At 41.3% G+C, this 23,142-nt stretch overlaps 1 protein-coding gene across 5 annotated transcripts in view; it reads left to right on the top strand.

Moving 5' to 3' along the window:
* Positions 1–10,614: 10,614 nt before the first annotated feature.
* TTC27 (tetratricopeptide repeat domain 27) overlaps positions 10,615–23,142 on the top strand; it is a 172,593-nt gene continuing 160,065 nt past the window's right edge. For 2 of the 5 annotated variants that reach the window (XM_087436935.1, XM_087436936.1), the window contains exons 1-4: positions 10,617–10,884; positions 12,054–12,231; positions 14,399–14,528; positions 21,843–21,983. In XM_087436935.1, coding sequence (XP_087293061.1) covers positions 10,785–10,884; positions 12,054–12,231; positions 14,399–14,528; positions 21,843–21,983 — 549 coding nt within the window. In that variant the 5' untranslated portion in view covers positions 10,617–10,784. Of the gene's footprint in view, positions 10,885–12,053; positions 12,232–14,398; positions 14,529–21,842; positions 21,984–23,142 lie in introns of all 5 variants that reach the window. The other 3 variants (XM_087436937.1, XM_087436934.1, XM_004418155.2) reach the window with 3 other exon arrangements.

Here is a 23,142-nt window from a genome sequence, read left to right as displayed (position 1 = left end):
AACATACCCATTTCCCGGATGGAAGAGGCATCCTCTGTTCTTTCCTTAGCCCCTGGATGTGATCCTATGGGCTCCACCTAAAGACTGGTTTTCTTTGCTTCCTTCATATGTGTCCCTCCTCAGGTTGCACCAGTTATGTTTTCCTATGCAGGAAGAGGTTGCACCCGGCCACCATTTGGATTATATTTTCAGTTTTATTCACTTTACATTTCTCCAGGGAGGGAATGCCTACCCAGCCATGTCAGCTGCAGGCTGCCCTGGGCCACTGGAAGGCACACAACCTCAGGGTAAGCACCTCTGCCTACTGTGGTTGCCAGGAGACAACTTCCCCACCTCTCTGGCCTTCTCTTTTCCAAAGGCTAGGTCACAAGGGTAGACATGGATCTCCTTCATCTTTGCCCCTCTCCCACTTTTGTGTCCTGCCGTCCCTTTTTCTCTAGCCTTTACAGGTTTTGTTCTTTGGTTTATCCATTGCTCTTTGTACCTTGCTATCTGCAAAGTTGGCAAACGCAGCTGCATAGCACCTCCCCTCTTCCTGGAGCCATTTTCTTTAGAGGGACCAGCTAGAGCTCTTTTAGCCTGTTTGTGCCCCTTTTCTGAGAGCCGCTGTCCTTGTTATCTTCCCTGTAGCCATTTTGACTAGTTGGCTCCTCTAATTGCTCTGATGCAGGGAGGCTAAATGTTGGCTACTGAGTTAAGGGATAGACTTTATCAGACAATGGTTCTTCGATATGTACCATATTATTGAAATAATTGTCCAAAAGCACAAACTTTTTCATGTTTGTACGAAAAGAAAGATTTATAGTAATCCAGGAATAATCAATCTGGACCCTTATGTGCTCTGCTCCAGCTGATCTATGGCTGTCCTAAATTGCCTATACAGATTCGCTGATATAACTAACTTTATGATTTCTTGAATTATATGTAGTCTAGGTAACCTAATGTCTATATCATCTATCATCTGATCATGCATAGGAGCTGCAGTATATTTCGTCTGGAAGCAATACCTAAAATTAAATTGTAGGTGTTGTGTCCCATAGAATAAAGAAGTGTTCTAATAATGATCCCAAAGTATCAGTTATAGTTACAAGCTTATTAGAGATTTTACTACTTGAATTGTTCTATTAAGCCAATGTAAAGTTCATTTTCCTTCAAGCTCTTTACAACTTACTTTATACCCTCAAATTTGTCTTTTATTTTATTTTTTTCATCCTCTGGCACAAGCAGTTATTTTAACTTGAAAACAAATTTTCTTTTTTTTTTCTTTTTTAGATTTTATTTATTTATTTATTTCCCCCTAAAGCCCCAGTAGATAGTTGTATGTCATAGCTGCACATCCTTCTAGTTGCTGTATGTGGGACGTGGCCTCAGCATGGCCGGAGAAGCGGTGCATCGGTGCGCGCCCAGGATCCGAACCCCAGGCCGCCAGCAGTGGAGCACGCGCACTTAACCGTTAAGCCACCGGGCCGGCCCAAATTTTCTTTTTTATTAAAAAAAGTGAGCTTGCCTTCCTTCTTGCTTTTCAGTCGACTTTTAAAATTTTAACAGCAGGATCTGATGTTCTACAGTAGTGGAACTAAGGTAGATAAAATGATGCTATATCAACAAGAATTATTGTCCAATGTTAAAGGTAATTCTACTTGAGAGTTTAGAGGAAGGTCAGAGTATTGTTGGGTGCTACTGTCTCTTTTGGATTGGCATCATTGGAGGGATTTTGGATATGTAGTTGTCTTTTTGTTTTTTAGGCAACATGGGTCATTATTTCTTTCAGTGGGCCTTCTGCTTGTAGTCTATACCATTATCCTTCTGTGTAGGCTCCCAAGTCTTAAGAAAGGCCCATTTTGTTATTTTATATAGAGAGACATAAATTATATCGGTTTCTCACTTGTTTACTTTCTAAGACTATCAAGTAAGCAAGATATGGCACAAATATTTATCAAATGATATACCTCCCAAACAAAAGGTCTAGTGATCTTATAAAAGATGCAGGTCTGTTTGCCAAATGGTGTACCTCTATACCAAAAGGTCTAATTTCTTATAACAAAGGACTAAGCCTAGTGATATTATACAAAAACCTTCTTCCTTACAAATCCTAGGATTAAAGAATAAATAAAGGAGAGCTCAATGAAACTAGTTAGAGATATTGTCGAGACTAACTCACCTGGCAGCAGATCTGAAGGACAAGTGAAGTCTGGGCTCAAAGGGCCAGTGTCAGTCTGAGAGTTCCCTAGAGTGCTGTCTGGGATGGTCTTTAAAATGATCTTGGTGGAACCTCAGATTTGTCAAAAGATGATGAGACCACTACTCAGTACCTAAAATAAAAAGACATAGCTGAATTTATTGCTTACTGTAGTGTATTCATTCGCTAGGGCTGCCATAACAAAATACCACAGAATGAGAGGCTTAAACAAAAATTTGTTTTTTCACAATTCTGGAGGCTAAAAGTCTGAAATCAAGGTGTCAGCAGGGTTGGTTTCTTCTGAGGCCTCTGTCCTTGGCTTGTGGATGGCTGTCTTCTTCCTGTGTCTCCACATGGTCTCCCCTCTTTATATGTCTGTGTCCTAATCTCTTCTTATAAGGACACCAGCCACATTGGATTAGGACCCACTCTTATGACCTTATTCTACCTTAATTACCTCTTTAAAGACACTATGCCCAAATACAGTAACATTTTGAGGGGTCCTAACTGCGGTTAGGACTTCAGCGTATGAACTTGGGAGGGAGGGTACACAATTCAGCCCACAACGTGTAGTAAGAGAGAGTAATGCTGGTCAGGCATGGTCTCTCCCAGCAGAGGAGGGTGGTGATCTCACACAGGGTTTGCGCAGCGTGGAGTTCCGGGACGGGCAGACTTGCAGAGGAATAAGGAACTGACATCATCTTAAGTATGACTACCTAGGTGACACTCTTGTTGGTTGGTTGGCACCCGGAGGTATGTTTATTTGACTGAGTCCATCCCTGACAGGCTGACTTTCAGAAGCAAGAGGCTAACGCTGATTCGATGGCTTGCAGAAATGTATTCAGTGAGGCAGGTTGTCATTGATTGAACAGGTTTAAAGGTTACAGGATAGCCAGTCTTTTCCTAAGTTTGTGGGAATGTTATTCTCAAGATAAAAAGTGGCTTTTAGTAGTCCCAGTTTTCTTCTAAAGTGGCCTAACATCTCTTAGCTCTAGATGTGGGAATTTGTGGTACTTTCTGGCTGATTTACAAGTTTACACTCTGAATCTGAGTCATTGACATTCTGTTAGGTTTCAGAGGAAAGAATGCAGATTTGAGCCATCCTGCCTCCTCAGATCCCAAGTTGCATGGCCTCAGACAAGACACTTGGCTTCTCTGAGATTCAGTTTCTTCATCTGTAATTGGAAATAATAATAACTATCTCTGCGTTGTTATAAGTATCAACAACATAACTTAAGTGAAATGCCTAGTGCAGTATCTGTGGCACATTCCAGTCATGGGTTCTCATCCCTACATTATTAGACTCACGTGGAGGACTGAGACTAGGAATCTCCCCCACCGCCCAGAGGTTCTGATTTAATTAGTCAGGGTTGATTCCAGGTGGGTGATTACAAAACTTCCAGGGTGGTTCTAAGGGACATCCAGATTTGAGAACCAGTATTAACTGCTCCAAAAAGTGGTAATTTTCTCTCAGTCCACTCTCTTCTATCTCTGTTAATTTTCCCCATGACCTTGATGCCCTTTCCAAACTTCAGCAACTTTTCTCCTATACGCCAGAGAGGGAAAAGGCCTCCTCATGCCATATGTGTACAACTTTGTGATGGGATGTTGTGGCTCTGATGTTACTTTGAAGTAGCTATCCTCTTAATGCAGAAAAGCATGAGTCACATTGATCACACTGATCACTTGGGTAAGAGAAGTGTCTTCAGACCCCAAACTGGAATTGACGAGACAGGTAGGGAGACTGGAAGGGAAAACTCCCCTTCTTGTTCTGAACTGTAAAAGGATCAAGTCACATGGAAGTCCGCCCATAACATTTACAGGGTAAGAGGCAAAATACAAATGGAGATGCACATACCATATGTCTAAACATTTAGGTTATTAATTAAACTAGCAAAGTATTATGTGAAATATGTTGTATCATCCTTTGACAAATGTATCTTCATAACCAAAAAAAAAAAATGTGTTAAACTGTTTTTTATATAAGTGCTAGGCATCAAAATAATTGATTTAAAAAATTAAATTATTGGGCATGTTGAAGTATTCTGTTGATGGGCCAGTAATGTCTGGATAAGTAATAAAATAAAGACATACATAATTAACATATTATTATATATTTATTCCATAAAATTTATCTTGCCTTTATTTCTACAAAATCAATAATTATATTTTAATACTTGTATTAGTTCCTAGGTCTCCTGTAACAAATTACCACAAACTTAGTGACTTAAAACAGAAATTTATTTGCTCACAGTTCCAGAGACCAAAAGTCTGAAATCAAGGTATTGGCAGGGCTATACTCCCTCTGAAGGCTCTAGGGGAGAACCCATTTCTTGCCTCTTCCAGCTTCTGGTGGCTGCCAGCATTCCTTGACTGGTGGATGCATTACTCGAACCTCTGCCTTAATCTTCACATATCTTTCTCCTGTGTGTTTGTGTGTGTGTATCTGTGTGTAATCTCCCTCTGCCTGTCTCTTATACAGCACTGGTGATGGCACTTCAGACTTACAACTGTGTTAGCCACAACTGCGAACATCTTTTTTTCCCATTAAGGGAACAGGAATTAGGACCTGACATCTTTGGGGCCATTAGCCCACTACAATAATCAAAAGTTTCCTGGTTCTATTAACACTACTGAACTAAAGGATAAAAATAATACAATGTAATTTTATTCAAAGTATATAAAGTTTGAATGCGCTCTTATCGAAAATGTAAATTTAAGTAAATGTTAAAGCTTCATGTTTTCTATCTTTTCTTCTAAAACATTTAAAATTACTTATTAAAATCAAAAGGGAAATATAAAGTAAAATCAATACTGGTTAAAGAAAGGTAAAAAATTTTTTTTAATTTTTGTATTGAGTTCAATCTTATTTTTTAAAAAACAAAACTCAACAGTTCTAGTGTTTAATGTAATCTGATTGCTACTGTAAAGAATTGGTACCATGTTTCAAACATATTACCTCTCATTCAAATGTTACATCTAATACAAGTTGTTTCAGATTGTAAAATGTTTCCTGGCCACTGTCCATATCTGTCCCAAGTAAAATTCTATTTCATGAGTACCTCCTGAACCAAAAGTAGAACACAAGGAGTAGCAAGAAAATGGACATGCATTACTACTGAGAAATGACAATTATCTGAGAATCTGTTGCATTCATGCTGAGAGGGAGATTTGATAAGTTGTCTTTTCTCTTACCTGTGAGCTTCTGCAGCTCAAATCCTCCCTGTATTTTTCACTCATCAGTGCCTGTCTCCTACATTACATGCAGCACAACCCATGCACCTTTACAGCATTTAGACTGAGGAGCCTTTTGTTTTAAGGACATGGATAAGATGTAGAGACGCCTTTTCTCTGGAGACTGAACAGTGTAAATCAAGAGAGCAGCTGTTCCAGGTCACCCTGTGTCCTTGGATCTTCAGTGACCGGAACCCCCATATGTTCTTTGATTTATTTTGTGTGTTTGTGATATATGGGGGGGGGACTTTAAAGCACAGCACCCAGGACAGAAGCCTCCTGTGTGATTCTAAACGTCCAGAAGAGAGTTCCAGAGTCTAGGGAGGGATGGCACTTCTCTAAACAAGGCTGGTCAGGTCAAGTAGAATGTGTGAGCCTGAGCGGCATTCTTCCTGTATCTACGTTTGTGTCGCCTTTGTACTCATATTGCATCTAGTGAAGTCTTATTGAAAGCCTTATCCTTTTTCAGCTGAATTAAGACCTACCAGAGGGAAGGGTCTTGTTTTGCTTTGTGAGAGAAACAGCACACCCTTCAGGGGAAGCATACTAGTGGTTAGAGTCCTCACATTCTAAGATCCCCAAGGACAAAGTAAAGGGGACATCACTGGGCTGCCTGGCTTCGGCCCCCGCTCACCAGGGCAGTTTCTGAAGGAAACGTTACAGGGTCTGGCTGCTTTTCATTAAGGAGGGTATCTGTCTGACTTGTCTTCTACCAATATTCGCACCTCAACCAAATGCATCCTTTCTTTCCTCTGCTTCTCCAGTGCTTGCTTTGAAGGATTTCCAGCAACTGCACTGACCCTGGCTCCAGAGTTATTTCCAGCATGTTCCCTAGGGAGGTTATTTTACTTATTTACCTACTTGCCCTGTCCTACATACAGTCACATACTTGTCATCCATCTTTGTTCACCAGATGTAGCGCATGGAGCTTTGGGGGGTCAGGCTAGGTTCAAATCCTAGCGTAACCTTGGGCAAGGTACTTATCTCTGTTTCCTCATCTGAAAAATTGGCTTAATATTTCTCTCAAAAAGTTATTATAAGAGTTAAATGAGGGGCTGGCCCGGTGGCGTAGTGGTTAAGTTTGCACACTCCACTTTGGTGGCTCCCTCAGCCTGGGGTTCGCGGGTTTGGATCCCGGGCATGGACCTAGGCACTGCTCATTAAGCCATGCTACAGCAGCATCCCATATGCAAATTAGAGGAAGATGGGCACAGATGTTAGCTCAGGGACAATCTTCCTTAGGAAAAAGAGGAGGATTGGCAATGGATGTTAGCTCAGGGCTGATTTCCTCACACACACACAAAAGAGTTAAGTGAGATGTCCATTTAACTGTGCTTAGCACCATAGCTGGTTTACCTTATGCCTTCAATCCATGTTAATTTGTCTCCTTTCTCCTCTCTTATTTGTGTCAAAAGTTCCTGGCCCATCAATAAATTTCATCTTCTCCATACTCATGCTTCTAATAAAATGTGCATAGTAACTTTTTGTCTACAGTGAAAAATAAACACAATTGTAACACTTCTAACTGGGACTACTGTGTGATAGGGAAGGAAGTTTTGCATTATGCCTCCCTAAGGGGAAAAATACGAGGAAGGTGCATGGCCGGAAATGTAAATTCAACAAGGGTTGAGCAGGTCAGGAGAGTGTAAAAAATAATAGCCCCAAGGCCTGGTGGTGTAGTGGTTGGGTTCGCGCACTCTGCTTTGGTGGCCCAGGGTTTGTGGGTTTGGATCCTGGGCATGGACCTACATACTGCTCATCAAGCCATGCTGTGGCAGTGACCCACATACAAAATGGAGGAAGTTTGGCACAGATGTTAGCTCAGGGACAATCTTCCTCACCAAAAAAATAAATACATAAAAATAATGGCCCCAAGGGAGTTTCTGAAGAGGTGAGGAGAGGGCCCAAGTCTGTTTGGTAGCACTGACTAGACAGAGTCACAGAACAAAGGGCTAGCTAACACCCTGAGGGTTAGTGGTGGTTGTGGAGCTATTGTTCTGAGGGACACAGTGTTTGGAAAGGGCAGAGGACCGGAAAGAATTGTATGTAAGGTTGTATGTAAGGAGAAGGCTTTTGGAGAATATTAGACTTGGGAGATCAGATTTTAAGCCTTATACAACAGACAATTTTTAAAAAACAATGTTATTGAGGTATAATTGACAGAATAAAGTACACATATTTTAACTGTACAGTTTGATAAGTTTTTCCATATGTTGATTCACATGAAACCATCAGCACAATAGTGAACATATCAATCACTCCCAAAGTGTCCTTGTTCCTCTTTGCAATCCCTCCCTGCTTTCCTCTCCATCCTCCCCATCCCCAAGCAACCACTGATCTGCTTTCTGTCATTATAGATTAGTTTGCATTTTCTAGATTTATATAAATGGAATCATATAGTATGTTCTCTTTTTTTCCTAGCTTATTTCACTCAGCATAATTATTTGATATTTGTGTATATTATGTGTATCTATAGTTCATTCTTTTTTTTATAGCTGAACAGTATTCCATTGTATAAATATATCACAATCTGTTTATTCATTTGTGGATGGACTTTTGGGTTGTTTCCAGTTTTTGGCTATTACTAAAAATGCTGCTACAAACATTTGCAAACATTTTTTAAATTATTATTATTAAAAATTAGATTTTTAAAGAATATGAAAAGGGATCGAAGGGTCATTAAATGCTGGTTACAATCCTGACATCTCTGTGCTTGAGCTAGTGAAAAGATCCTGCCTCCCCTTTACGACCTAAAAAGACATGAGATAGAATTAGTTAAAACGCATAAATGTATCAAACCTGAAGCTACTTGGAGAAAAGTGTCATTTACAATACAATTTAAGGTTCTGCGTAAACATGGAATATTGAATATATGCATCTAATTTCTCTCCTTCTTCAAAGGCCATTAAAACTATGGTAAATAAAAAAATTACGACATAACTCACAAGGAAAGGGAAGATGAGAGTCGGTAACACTGTTGGGAAGCTAGATAACTGACTTAGCTGACCAGAGAAAGGCCAATCCTAAAAATGCAATGGGAGGGGCTGGCCCCGTGGCTTAGCGGTTAAGTGCGTGCGCTCCGCCAGCCTGGGTTCGTATCCCGGCGCGCACAGACGCACCGCTTCTCCGGCCATGCTGAGGCTGCGTCCCACATACAGCAACTAGAAGGATGTGCAACTATGACATACAGCTATCTACTGGGGCTTGGGGATGGGGGGAAAGGAGGAGGATTGGCAATAGATGTTAGCTCAGAGCCGATCTTCCTCAGCAAAAAGAGGAGGATTAGCACGGATGTTAGCTCAGGGCTGATCTTCCTCACACACACACACACAAAATGCAATGGGAAAAGCTAAGGCAAACTATTATCTACACTGAACAATCCCTAAAAGACTCAGGAAGGGGGAGCACTAGATGCCTGTGGGACTGAAGCTATGGAGTGGGAGGAGGGGGGCTAAAATGAGGGGGACTCCTGCAAAGTTGAGTCAGTCAGCTGGAATCCCAGCCCACTGCTTCCCCTTTACCCCCACTGCAGTGGTCTGTAGAGGGTCTGATATACAGACTGGATCTTGAATACTGAGACTCCTGGCTTTCTCATTCCACTTGGCTCTGGAATTCTGGCAGCCAGGCCCTCGCCATCCAGCTAGGAGATTTAACGTGTCTCTCTGAGAAATCTGACCAGCCCAAGAAAAAGACTTATAGATAGTGACATCTGGGTTCCCAACAGACCGCCCGGCCAAGGCACTCTATACTGATGCTAAAGTGGGCATATCTCCCCCACCAGCTCAGTTTCCATTCAGTACTTTTTTTTCAATTGAGGCCATATTTTTTCACCCCATTTTATTACTGGAGTCTATTTAGCCTGAAGGGAGATTAATAGACTTAATTACTATCGACTAGCATACCACATTATTTAAAACAAACAAACCTTGAATTATAGTGAAAGCTCCAAGTTCACAGTGTGGGTCAATGGGGCTCTACGCACAAGTGAGGAACTTGGTGTAGTGGTCAGTGGTCAGTGTGTTTCTACCGCTGTTGATCTTTTTAACAACTGTCAAATAGTTTCCACAGTGTTGGATTTTGTGCTTGAAACACCAAATGGCCACACTGATCAAATACCATTCCCTGCACAAACAGCTTTTAATTACTTCTCAGTGAGAAGACATTCGAGGGCATCTGTTCTTCTTCACTCACAGCTCAGGTCTGGCTTCCTTTGGCAGCTGCTGGCAGCGGCTGAACTGAGCTAGGCACCTCTTCCCTCCAAATTCTGGAGGGGCTCTGGATCCTGAGGAAGAGATTGAATTAAGAATTATTTAGCTTCTGCCTTGGAGCCAGGTAGTGGGTGAGGATCTTCCAGAGAGGTGCACTTGATTCCTCCAAGAATCCTGTGTGGCAGGTGTTATTCTGCAGCTTTCTCCTGGATCTTGTATGGCACACTCAGTGCAGGCTTCAAGCCAACTCAGGCAGAGTCCCGCCCTGCCAAGTACCGACTCTCCAAGCCTTGGTTTTCGCCTAGGGGTGCTGCTATGAAGACTAGGCGACGTCCGGATAAAGCGCCAGCTCTGTGGGAGGCAGGCAGATTTCTGCAGCGTTCAGTCTATCCTCCAGAAACCTCCCTGCACCAGCGGTTGGGCCAGATGTCCCACTCGGTCATGATTTATGTAGTGGCGGCGTCAAAACCAGATACTTTTCTTACATTTTAATTCATTCAGTAATAAACACCTAGTCTCTTCTGATGGGGTTCTTAACCTGGGGTTCACGGACTCCACTTTAGAGGGTCTCTAACTCCCAGACATGGTACCCAAGTGCTGGTAAGTAAGGGCCCACGTGCATTTTGCGGGAAGGACTACGGCTTTCATCAGGTAGTTAGGACGGTTCAGACCCAAAAAATGTTTAGGAATCAAAGCGGTAGACCTTCCAATTAAACCTCGGTTGAGCAAGACCGCCACTTTAAGCAGCATTTTAACCCCAGTCCTCGGTGGGCGGTACACAAGGACTCCACGCCCTCCGTGTCTTCCGCAGCTCTCGGCACCGCCCATTAGGGGCGGGGCTGAGTTCGACCACGCCCTCCAACCCCCGCCCATTCCGCGCTCGGGGCGGGGCATCTTCACTCGGCAAGCTCAGTACCAAGGACTCCGGTTGGTCTCCTAGGCGGAAGCTGGTCCGTAGAGTGCGTCTGTGCTTTTCCCAGGATGCCCCGCGCTGCTGTCATGGCCGCTTCCGTGTGCCGGTATCCGCACATGGAGTTCTAGGGCTGTGGACTTATTTTCAGGAACTGTCGCCGCTAGACTTCGGCGTCTTTGGACCCTCCTCCTTTCACTTTCTTTCGTTGACTCCTGTGTGACTCTTGCAGGAACCCGTTTTGGCTGCAGCGATGTCCGGGGTGATGTGGACCCCGGAGCTGGCAGTTCTGAGGGGATTTTCCACTGAGGCTGAGCGGCAGCAATGGAAGCAGGAGGGAGTCGCCGGCTCTGGTGAGAGAGGTGCACCTGCCAGGGACTTAGGCCACCGAGGAGACTGTGGGGAGAAGGGGTGGTGGCGGCTGGGTTCTCATCTCACCTTGTTTTATTTTCTTCCTACCAAAATCTAACTTATTCCTTAAGGCTTTGGGTTGTTGATCCTTGACGTGGTGGGCGTGGTCTTCAGGCTCCGTGAGAGTCTTTACCCCAAACTTCTCACCGCCCAGGTTCAGTAAAAATAATGGCAATGTCAGTTACTTTTCTAAGCCCTTTACATGTATTCAGTCATTTAATCCTTATAATAGACACGTAAGGTAGGTACTACTTTTAATTCCATTTTTCAGATGAAAAGTACATTTAAGTACAGATTGGTTAAGTAATTTATTCAGGGTCACACGGCTGGAGGGCGAACAGCTGAAACGAGGCAGCAAAGATGTAATCTTGTGAGCAATGCACATTTACCAGAGAGATAAAGAGTTAAAAGGCACATTTACTAGTGGGATATAGGCACATCTGGTTGTGGGATTTTGACTGCACCTGGAAGAGAAATAACAATTTAGGACAGTATATACTAAGTGCTGTGTGTGTGCGTGTTTGTGTGTATACACAATAGGTAATTCAAGAGAGAGGTACTATCTGAAGTCTGGTGGTCTGGGAGAGTTTCATGGAAGAAGTAAGACCTGACCTGATTTTTGATTAAAGAGTAAGACTGACAAGTGGAGAAGAGTTCAGCAGGAGAAATCACACTGTGGAGGCAGGAATGTGCATGGGATATTAGGGGAACAATGAGAGAACCAACTTTTCATCAGGGAGTCTAGTGGGGTAGGAGAAGCCAGATTGTGGAAGGTCTTAGAACCCTGACTAAGGAAACTTTTCTGTTGTCAGTAGGAATCTTTCTGAATTCCCAGCTGAAGGGTGATAATACTTACTAGTGAGGAATGTTATTCCTGGGTCTAACTTCTACCTTGCTGCTCATCGTGTGGATGAGCTTCTAATTCTAGGAGAAGTGATGTTTGCATAATGATGGGAATTTGCTCAATGCTCTGTGATTAATGTATAGCAAGCATTCTAAGTATATACATTATTTTGCATACTAAGATGGTAGATTTACCTAATAGTATTATCCTTTACAGTATGAAAATAATTGTTTTTTTGGATTATTGGACTAATTTTTTATGTTACAGAGAGTGGATCTTATCTACAGTTGCTGCTAGAAGGGAACTATGAGGCCATATTCTTAAATTCATTGACTCAAAATATTTTTAATTCAACAATGATGACTGAAGAAAAGATTGACAGCAACCTAGAGAAGCAGGTAGTAACGTTCCTGGATTACTCAACAGATTTGGACAAAACCGAAAGGTAGAATTTTATTTGACATTTTTGTAGACAAACAGACTCTGAATATATTTAATAGGGCCTCGACCATGTAAGGCACTGATTTTAGCAGTTGTTGAAAAACCTGACTTTACATTTAGTCAGGACTCATGATATACCAAACAATGTGTGTAAAAACTTCTGTCCAGAGGACCATCCAGAATGAAAAAGTAAAGTGTTGTAGGGTATAAGGGTTTCGTATGTGAGACTGGCGTATAATTGGGTGCTAACTGCTAACCCACTGAGCTTCCAAATGCTTAGGTCTGATAGGTTTTAGCCATAGGCAGGACTTAAAACCTTATTTCTTTTTAACTTGAAAGCATACACTATCCATCTTGCTCTTTCTAGATTGCTGAGTGATACTTATAACTACTTCTGTTATGTTTTAGCTTGTTATCTTTCTAGAGATCAGAGAACTTAATGTTTTTATTATGGAACCCTTGGTTTACCTTCTCCCATTGAAGTTTATGTAATTTTATAGGATTAAGTATAATGGATAGTTATACAGCAGTGAAACCTAAGTCTTTCAGTGGCTTATGTTTTACTATTGTAAATTTGTTAATATACCTCTTTCTTTCCTCTACTACCTGTGGCATCAAGTTTGAATTGTGTTTAAAACACATGCAATTTTGTTTTACCATTATGTCTAGGGAATGGCTTTATTTAGTTCTTCAACAAATAAACTGACTGCCATGCTAGGTGTTGAGGTTGTGAGGATGAATAAGATATAACTTGTATCCATAAGGAGTTCATAAAAGAATGTTGCTGTAGGCATTTTATTTTAAAAATTAGTATCATTCCTTTTCATTTCTCTGGTTTACTAGTAGTTTACATTCCTGCAGTGTCATTTCTGATTCTTATTTTGCTGTCTGATGTGTGTGCAGTATCATAGCAACTAGCTTTGTGTGGTGTGCATTAAACCACACACACATACACACAAATGCATCATTCATGGATAGACCAGAATTCCAGCTTGTAACATAGGGCTGAGAGGAGACATCTCAGTTGCCTCATTTTGTGGTATTTGAAAATTAAACTGTATTCTCAATTCATCTTAAGGATTTTGATTTTTAGTTATGACTGTTATATTAAGGCTTTAAGATCTTGCTGCACACCTGTTTTTCCCAAGTTTTCTAACTGCAAGCAGGCTCTTTTGTTACCTGTTTTCTCTAGTGTTGCTTCTTCTTTGCTCTGCTCTCAGTTGCACTGCATCCAGAGCTTTATATTCTGGCTACCATAGGCTCGTAGATTAGATTTTTTTTTTCCTTAGAGGGGAGAAGGGGAGAAGGATATCCTAGGGGACATGGAGAGAAGAGGGTGACTGCTTTTACTTTCTCTTTAGCGTGAAACTCCAGGGTTCTCTGGCTGTTCTTTGTTAGAGCTGAATCCCCACCTGTTTTTTCTTAATCTAGGTGTTGTCAAATTATGGCTGCTGGGCCAAAGTGGCTAAGAATGGTGTTTACATTTTTAAAGTGTTGGGAAAAAAAAACACATGTGACCCAAAAAGCCTAAAATATTTCATATCTGTCCCTTAACAGAAAAAGTTTACCTATCCCTGTCTTAAGGCAAAGCAGGACTGAAAAAAAAAATAGAAGTGAAATTTCTAGAGGTCTTTTTGTTCTAGCAGTTGGTAATACAGGGTCAGTAAAAATGTTGTTTAAAAACAACTTCTTCTTGTCAGTTTTCTTTTGTATCAAATCAGTTTTACATATATCATCTGGCAAAGTCAGAGCTATTAAATAGAATGCAAGAAAAAGTTAGAAGCACCTGCTTGGGGCGTAAACCAGCACCGTTCAAGAGAACTTTCTACAGTGATGGAACTGTTCCATATCTGTGCTGTCCACTATGGTAGCCACTAGCTACATTTGTCATTGAGCACTTGAAATGTGGGCAGTGCGACAGAGGGACTGAATTTTACATTTTATTTAATTGTAATTAATTTAAATTTAAAAGAGCCATATGTGGCTTATGGTTATAATATTGGACATTGCAGACTTAAACTGTTTAGGTTTCAGAAATTTTTTTTGTAATGCTCTCAATAAATGTTGGTTGATATCTTATATTTTTATTAATAAAACTGAAATGAAATAGTGTTTGTAGTTATACAATGATAGTGGTTCATATTTATTTCTTTAACTATTCTTATATGCAGACAACAGCTGATATTCCTACTTGGTGTGAGCAGTTTGCAACTTTTTGTTCAGAGTAACTGGACGGGGCCTCTTGTGGATTTACACCCTCAGGATTTTTTGCCATCTGTTTTGTTCCAGCAATTCAGTGAGGTACGCTTCTTGGAAATGTCATATATAGTTATTATTGTATTATTTATTCTTTAGGAACTGGTCTTTATAAACTGGCATTGATAGTAGGTAGGAAAGAAACATGACTTTATAGCTTGCATGAAACCTACTAAGAATGCTTGTTCATTGATCAGATTTTCAGATATTTCCTTTGTGAGTCTCAAACTTCTCTTCAGATGCTTCCCATTTCATGGAGGTCTGTTAGCTGCTCTTTTTGTTAAAGCATAGGCAGCTCCACCAGTTACCCAGTTGCATATATTACCACAGTTACATAAAGATCTTTTTGTGGCAAAGCAGCAAATCTGGAAATCTATTTAATTTTGTTGCAAGAAAATTTTGCTGCTGTGCTTAAGAACGGTTCCCAGGGGTGATTTCCTTTATATTACAAATACTTTCTTTTGTTTTGGCTGAGAAAGATTTGCTCTGAGCTAACATCTGTGCCAATCTTCCTCTTTTTGTTTGAGGAAGATTCACCCTGAGCTAACATCTGTGCCAGTCTTTCTCTATTTTGTATGTGGGTTGCTGCCACAGCATGGCTGATGAGTGATGTAGGTCCGTGCCTGGGATCTGAACCTGTGAACCCGGGCTGCCGAAGCAAACCACCTGAACTTAACCACTAGGCCGTGAGGCCCCATCTTAAAGTGCCTGGCACAGAGGTCCTCCATGGTGATAATTATTATTATCCATATATGAAGGTAATATTATTGACTTGCATCAGTAGATCATCAGTAGAGCTTACAGTTCGAATCCTTCAGGAGTTTTTGAGCACATATGCATAGGGCTTGGTGAGTATGACATGCTCTAAAAAGAAGTATGATAACTTTGATTTTTTTTTTAAAATTTATTTTCTTGAGGTCACATTGGTTTATAACATTATACAGATTTCTGGTGTACATCGTTGTATTTTGACTTCTGTATAAACTGCATGGTGTTCACCACCAGAAGTCTAGTTTTCATCTGATGGTAACTTTGATTTATCCAGCCACCTCAGAGATCTAGAACATAGATATCAGTCACTCAGCCAGCCTAAGGGCCCCTTAGCATCCAAAGCTTATAGAGCAAAAGGGACCTGTTTGCTGTTTTGGTTACTCAGAATTAGAAGTAGCAAATGAAAGGGGAGCAGAGTTAATAGAGATAAGTGTTAATAATTGATGGTGGGGTGGAAAGAGAAGAAGTACAAAAGTAACTGATTTAATCTGAAAGCCACAATGGTTAGCTCTGTATGCATCAGTTTAGTGAGTCACTGTATTAGATTGCAGTAGAGTCATTGAAATTTGTAATAGTGACCCTAAATCATTACTGAAAGGTTAAAAGATCTTCTGTATCTTGTATCTAAGAAGGGAATTTAATCTACACCTTACAAAGGTTTTCATCCAAAATGGGTAAAATAAGATCGCAAAGATTATGGCACTTAAAAGGATATGCTTCACTTGTCCAGAAATTTACTTATATGGAACATCTCATTCCCTCTTTTTTTATGTATGAAACAGTTTCTGACCTCTATGGATCTGTAGTGTAGGTTAGAAATCCGCCAGACCGTCAAAGTCATAAATATTTACTGAGCACTGATGTGTGGTTCTTAATTCACATGTGTTCTATCAATTTGAGATATTCTGTAGGTGAGAAAACTGAAGCTCACAGTGGTAAAAGAAGCTTGTCAGAGGTCTTATAGTTGGGGAATTGGAATCCATGTTTTCTGGGTTCAAATCTAGTACTCTTTCTACTATACTAGTGTAGAAGCACCTGTAAAGTCAGCTAACAATTCACAGCAGTACAGAAATGGATTACGAGAGATTCAGACTATAAGAAATAGTGAAATTAGTGAAGATATGTGTGGAGAGTGAATTTTGTCAGAGAAGACCTTTTACTTGGGAGTGGACTTTGAGCTAGAACTTGAAGGGTGATGAGAAAATGGCTAGGTAGAGAAGAGGAGGAAATACTTTTTTTTTTTTTGGTGAGGAAGATTGTCCCTGAGCTAACATCTGTGCCAGTCTTCCTCTATTTTGTGCATGGGATGCCACCACGGCATGGCTTGATGAGTGGTGTAAGTCCACGCCCAGGATCTGAACCTGTGAACCCCGGGCTACTGAAGCGGAGCACATGAACTTAACCACTATGCCACCGGGCCAGCCCCCGGAAATACTTTCTATGTGCAGTCATGTGAACAGAAATTGAGAGGGGAGAAGGACGTGGTGTTTGTGAGAAAGGGATGCTTTGAGCCTGTTGGAGTAGCAGTAAAAGGTCAGACTTGATGGGGTTCAGGCCTGATTGTAGGAAACTTTGACTAAGACCTTGATTTTAATTTTTTTATTTGAACTACCTCATATATTCAAAAAAACATATAAAATTTGTACAGTTTAAATAATAAAACTCCTTTGTTCCCACCACCTAGCTTGAGAGAGAGAACATTACCAACATTGTAGAACAGAATTTCCCGACTGCTGTTCCCTAGATGTTGAGCCTCTCTGCCATTGCAGTGGCTGTGTGGAGCCTGGGCTGGAGAGAGCCTTCCAACTGGTCTCTTCTGGTTTAGCAGCCTTCTCTAGTTACCTGGTGTACACTACAAATCATAGCATCTTCTACATGTGCTCTGACTTGGAAAAGGTTGAGAAATACTGCCTTTGAAGGTTCCCTGTGTGTGCTTCCTGACAGTAGCCCCAATGCCCTCTCTCATGAACCACTCTCCTGAATTTTGTGTTAATCATTCCATTGCTTTTCTTCATAGTTTTAGCATCTATGTATGTGTCCCCAGAAAACATATTGTTTAGTTTTGTGAATTTTTGAACTTTATAGAAATGAAACAAACTGTATATATTCTTCTATGACTTGCTTTGCTTAATGGTACATTAAATTATACCATTATTCATTTTTACTGTTGTATAGTATTCCAGTTGTATGAATACACCACAATTTATATATCTGTTCTACTCTTGGTGGCCATATGGGATGTTTCCATTTTTTGCAATATATTATGTACAATGCTGTTAGGAACACATCTTCTGGAAATCATTTGCAAGAGTTTCAAAGCACAGCATACTTAAGAAATGATAGGGGGCCGGCTCTGTGGCTTGGCGGTTAAGTGCACGTGCTCCGCTACTGGCGGCCTGGGTTCGGATCCCGGGCGCACACCGACACACCGCTTGTCTGGCCATGCTGAGGCCGTGTGCCACATGCAGCAACTAGAAGGATGTGCAACTATGACATACAACTATCTACTGGGGCTTTGGGGAGAAAAGGGAAAAAAAGGAGGAGGATTGGCCATAGATGTTAGTTCAGGGCTGGTCTTCCTCAGCAAAAAGAGGAGGATTGTCATGGATGTTAACTCAGGGCTGATCTTTCTCACACACACACACAAAAAAAGAAATGATAGTGTTTGGTGCAGTGCCCTAAATGAAGGTGGCTATTTTTACTGGCCCCCAGGCTAGAGTTGGGCACCCTGAGGGCTGAGGGGATCGCTGTTTTAACCCACTGTAAACCCTTTCCAGCACCGAGTTGGGAGGCTCTGCTGTAGTGTGTATATCCCTGAGTGGAGCTGCTGTGCCCTAGGGCATATGCATGTTCAGCTCTTCTTGGTAAAGTCAGGTTGTTTTCAAAAGGATTATTCAATTTTTATTCTTTACCAGCAGTCTGGGGATTTGGAAGATAGAGAGAGTTGAAGTTTTTAAACTGGGGAGTAGCACATCAGTATTTTCTAGCTGTGATTTTCCTGTGCTGATTCGTGTTTTTTAGTTCTTGTGAAGCACAAATAGTTGTGAATATACTTTATGGTCATGGAGTATAGTCACCAAAGCTGAATTAATTTTTCCTGCCTCTGACTTATGGCCTTGGCATCTTTAGCACTGTTTTCTGATCTCTGGTGCTAACCAGCCTCAGAGGAAAAGCACCGAAGGTCCCAGTCTGAGCAGTAGGTCACCTCTCACACATAAAGGTTGATGTCCTGGTAATCTGATTTTATATTAAGTTTACCTCAGGCTTCCAGATGTTGAATTTTTTTTCACCATTATGCTGATAAATATGTATTTTTATATGTCATATGCTCTCTTGACTGAGGAATTGTTCCTAAGGGAGTTGTAACCTTTGTCTGTTTTTATTGAAAATATAAACAATCCTTTTTAAAAATGGACCATTTCCCAAAACCTCTGGAAGCACATTTAGAACTTATTTGGAGTATCAGTGTTATATCACAGGGGTAGACAGAGGCTGATTTACTTAAGCACAAGATAGAAAAGCATTTAATATTTTCATGATGATGCAAGGTAACACTAGGAAGACAAATTTATTTGTTTATTCATACATTCACTCATTTATTTATTTATTGTTTGCCCTCTTAATACCATCTAGAGAGAACTTTGAGTTTAAGGGTAGGAGTTTAGTAACCAGCGTCTGGCTTTGATATCAGAGGTAATGATGTCCAGGTAGTCTGTCATGGGCTATGTTTTTGTACAATTTTTTGTTGTCCTGTTTAATTACTTGTTTGTTATTTATCTTTAGAGATTTCATTTAGAAGATAATCATCTAAATTTGTGCTAGAACGGGTAGACATATTTCTCATCTCAAAGTGATTAAAGATTCTTTTTCTTCAAGGCATGTCATATCTTCCTGTACTTCACCAGTTTGGTTCGGACTTGAGGAAATAAAGATCGTTATATCCATCTAAATGACAAGACGGGGCCAGCACCGTGGCTTAGTGGTTAAGTGTGTGTGCTCTGCTGCTGGTGGCCCCGTCCGGAACCCCGGGCCGCACTGACACACTGCTTGTCAGGCCACGCAGTGGCGGCGTCCCACATAAAGTGGAGGAAGATGGGCAAGGATGTTAGCTCAGGGCCAGTTTTCCTCAGCAAAAAGAGGAAGATTGGCATGGATGTTAGCTCAGGGCCGATCTTCCTCACTAAAAATTAAGTATGACAAGACGATTCAATGAGGCTGTGAGTCCAGTTTGGGCACATTAAGCAGATTCTTCTCTCGAGTTCATAAGTCAGTATATTCACTTGTGTATTCAGTACTTCCACTTGGAGGTGTCACAAGGTACCTCAGACTCATCATGTCCAAGACTGAACTCATGGTGAGGTTCTTTTCTTTTCTTTTTGAAAATATTTTAGTTTATTTATTTTTATTTTTTTATTTTTTGGTGAGGAAGATTGGTCCTGAGCTAATATCTGTTGCCAATCCTCCTCTTTTTGCTTGAGGAAGATTGGCCCTGAGCTAACATCTGTCCCAATCCTCCTCTGTTTTGTATGTAGGATGCCGCCACAGCATGGCTTAATGAGCAGTGTGTAGGTTCACACAGGGATTCGAACTTGCGAACCTTGGGCTGCACAAGCAGAGTGCGCGATCTTAACCACTACACCACCAGGCCAGCCCCCAGATGGTGAGGTTCTTGTCCAAACCAGGTCCTCTTCTAGTGTCCATATCTCAGTTACCCATAGCACCATAATGCAGTTTTCCCAGTCAGAGGGCTAGAAGTGATCCTGGTCCTGTCCTTGAAGCCTTCGTTTTTTTTTTTCTTTGTGAGGGAGACCAGCCCTGAGCTAACATCCATGCCAATCCTCCTCTTTTTGCTGAGGAAGACTGGTCCTGGGCTAACATCCGTGCCCATTTTCCTCTACTTTGTATGGGTCACCACCACAGCATGGCCTGACAAGTGGTGTGTCGGTGTGCGCCCAGGATCTGAACCTGCGAACCCCGGGCCGCGGCAGCAGAGCACGTGCACTGAACCACTGCGCCACCGGGCCGGCCCCCCTTGAGGCCTTCCTAATGCTTAGCATAGCCCTGGACCTTGCTTAGGGGCAGGAAGAGGTAGAGAGTTCTGTGGGGAAGGCGACGTGGGGTGGTGGGAAGAACATTGCTTGGGGGGTTGGAAAACTTTGGGCTATGATCCCTGTTTAGACACTAACTTCTGTGTAGTTTTGGACTGCACTTAACTTTTTGGTAACTCTTGCCTTCTAAAATTGAGGCAGTTGTAATTACTTCAAAACAATTCCTTAATTATTGAAGTTTAAAAAAAATTCCTTCTTGGGGTGGCCCCATGGCTTAGCGGTTAAGTGCGTGTGCTCGGCTACTGGCGGCCCGGGTTCGGATCCTGGGTGCGCACTGACGCACCGCTTCTCCGGCCATGCTATTGCCGCGTCCCACATACAGCAACTAGATCGATGTACAACTATGACATACAACTATCTACTGGGGCTTTGGGGAAAAAAAGGAGGAGGATTGGCAATAGATGTTAGCTCAGAGCTGGTCTTCCTCAGCAAAAAGAGGAGGATTAGCACGGATGTTAGCTCAGGGCTGATCTTCCTCACAAAAAAAAGAAAAAATTCCTTCTACCCTTAGTGTAGGTAAGGGTAAGCTTTATGTGTGGTTTGGTGGTGGTGGTCATTCACGTTAAATCTTTATTCCTCTATTATACTTTGAGGTGATGATGAAGGTAGGACAGAGGTTGAACCCACAGCTGTTTCTTTCTTGAATACTTCAACAAAGTGTTGAGCCAGGCACTGGCGTTACTTGAATTATTTAATTTAATCCTTACAAGAACCCTATGAAGTATAGGTTCTGTTGTTTCATTTTATAATTGATGTAACTGAGGCTTCAGTTAAAAAATTTACCTATGTTCACAAACTAATAAGCAGAAAAAGGACACCATCCTGTGTCTGTGACATTAGAGCTCATGTTCGTAACGGTTAAGCACTCTTGCTGTCTATTTGGTGGCAGCTGTCAAAGTTACACAGTCCACATTTTAGAAACACAGGTGCCTTGTCCATTGTAGAAAATCTCTGTTCAGCTGAGGAGTGGATTTTTCAAAGGCATCCCTTTTTTGCAGGCTTCACTCTGGTCCATGGTTTTATGCCTACTCAGCGTTTGATATATAAGACCTTGTTGTTTGGCTTGATAGCAATTATGGAGAACACATACTTTGTAATGACATTTGCCAGCTAGTGATGTATATGTGAAATGTAGATGCTTAATATAAATACTTTAACATAGGAATGCTTTTTATTGAGATGATATTTTCTTGTAAGTAAATCTATAAAGTCATGATGCCTCTTCAGTACTAGCATTTTCTTGACTTCCTTGTTCCTCTAAAGTACAAGCAGATGTGTGGCCATCTGTAAGGGCAGGCTGGATTTTTAGATCTCTAAGGGCATTTATAATGTTATGATTCTGTCTAGTGCCAGCTGCTGTGTAATAGATCAGTGCCTTTGTTTCAAAGCTGAATTAACTGGAAAATATATATTATTACAAGATATATAAAGATTAATATTTTGTTAAGTTATATCATCTTAGTATACAATTTTTTTTCAGGTCAAAGGACTGGATGCAGTTGTTCTGAGTCTGCTCATTCTAGATGGTGAATCAATCTACAGCCTGACCTCGAAGCCTCTACTGCTGTTACTAGCGCGAGTTATCCTAGTGAATGTAAGACATAAACTGACAGCTATTCAGGTAAGGGAAGAAGAAGCCAGGGGCCGGCCCCGTGGCTTAGCGGTTAAGTGCACATGCTCCGCTACTGGCGGCCCGGGTTCAGGTCCTGGGCGCACACAGACGCACCTTTTGTCCAGCCATGCTGAGGTGGCGTCCCACATACAACAACTAGAAGGATGTGCAACTATGACATACAACTATCTACTGGGGCTTTGGGGAGAAAAAGGGAAAAAAAAAAAGCAGGAGGATTGGCAATAGATGTTAACTCAGGGCCAGTCTTCCTCAGCAAAAAGAGGAGGATTGGCACGAATGTTAGCTCAGGGCTGATCTTCCTCACAAAAAAGAAAAAAAAAAAAAAAGGCATCCAGGGGATTCATACCCAGGTTGACTTTTGTGGTGATTAGCATCAGATTTTAGGTGTGATGCTGACAATGTCTTGGTGTATTTGTTTTCTAAGTCTTCTTTAGGTATTTAATTTTAAAATCTGATGAAAATAACCAAAAACTTTCTCCCCTCATGAGAAAATAGGAAATGATAGTCCCTTCTAGTATAAAATGAGATTATATTGAGCCTCTTTAATAGGATTGTATAGATGTGTGTGCCTGTGTTGTGTGTGTGTGTGCATGTGTATAAATGTTCATTCTCTGAATCTTAAATATAGGTTTAAAAACATCCTTTATAGTCTTTTATGGATTTCACATAAGGATAATGAATAATAGGCAGAATTTTAGCACTCTTGCCATGGATCTTCGTTACTGTTTCCTGGCTCACATCCTACCTTGTTTCACTATTAGGGTTGGGTTTAGTAGAGCATTTGTTGAATGTATGTTGTATGATTTCTTTAGGTCACATATAAATTAGTGAGAAGAAGGACTCATAATCACAGAAAGCTAGTGTGCAATAGGAGGTCAACAGAAACCACAAGAGAGGTACACACAGTCTTTGGAGGTTTAGTGGAGGTTGTCAGCTGTGCAGTATGCAGTCTCTGTCACAACCACTCAACTCTGTGCAACTCTTCAGCTCTGTACTGCCGTGTGAAAGCAGCTATAGACAATATGTAAACGAATGGGCGTGACTGTGTACCAATAAAACTTTATTTACAGACACTGAAATTTAAATTTCTTATGCTTTTCACACCATGAAATATTCTTCTTCTTTTTTTTTTTCCCCAATGAATAAA

Source organism: Ceratotherium simum, chromosome 11, assembly GCF_057802395.1.
Source record: "Ceratotherium simum simum isolate JZ-2026a chromosome 11, ASM5780239v1, whole genome shotgun sequence".
Classification (NCBI taxonomy): Eukaryota; Metazoa; Chordata; class Mammalia; order Perissodactyla; family Rhinocerotidae; genus Ceratotherium; species Ceratotherium simum.
Note: the sequence above shows the minus strand (reverse complement) of the source record. Positions and strands in the feature narration are given on the sequence as shown.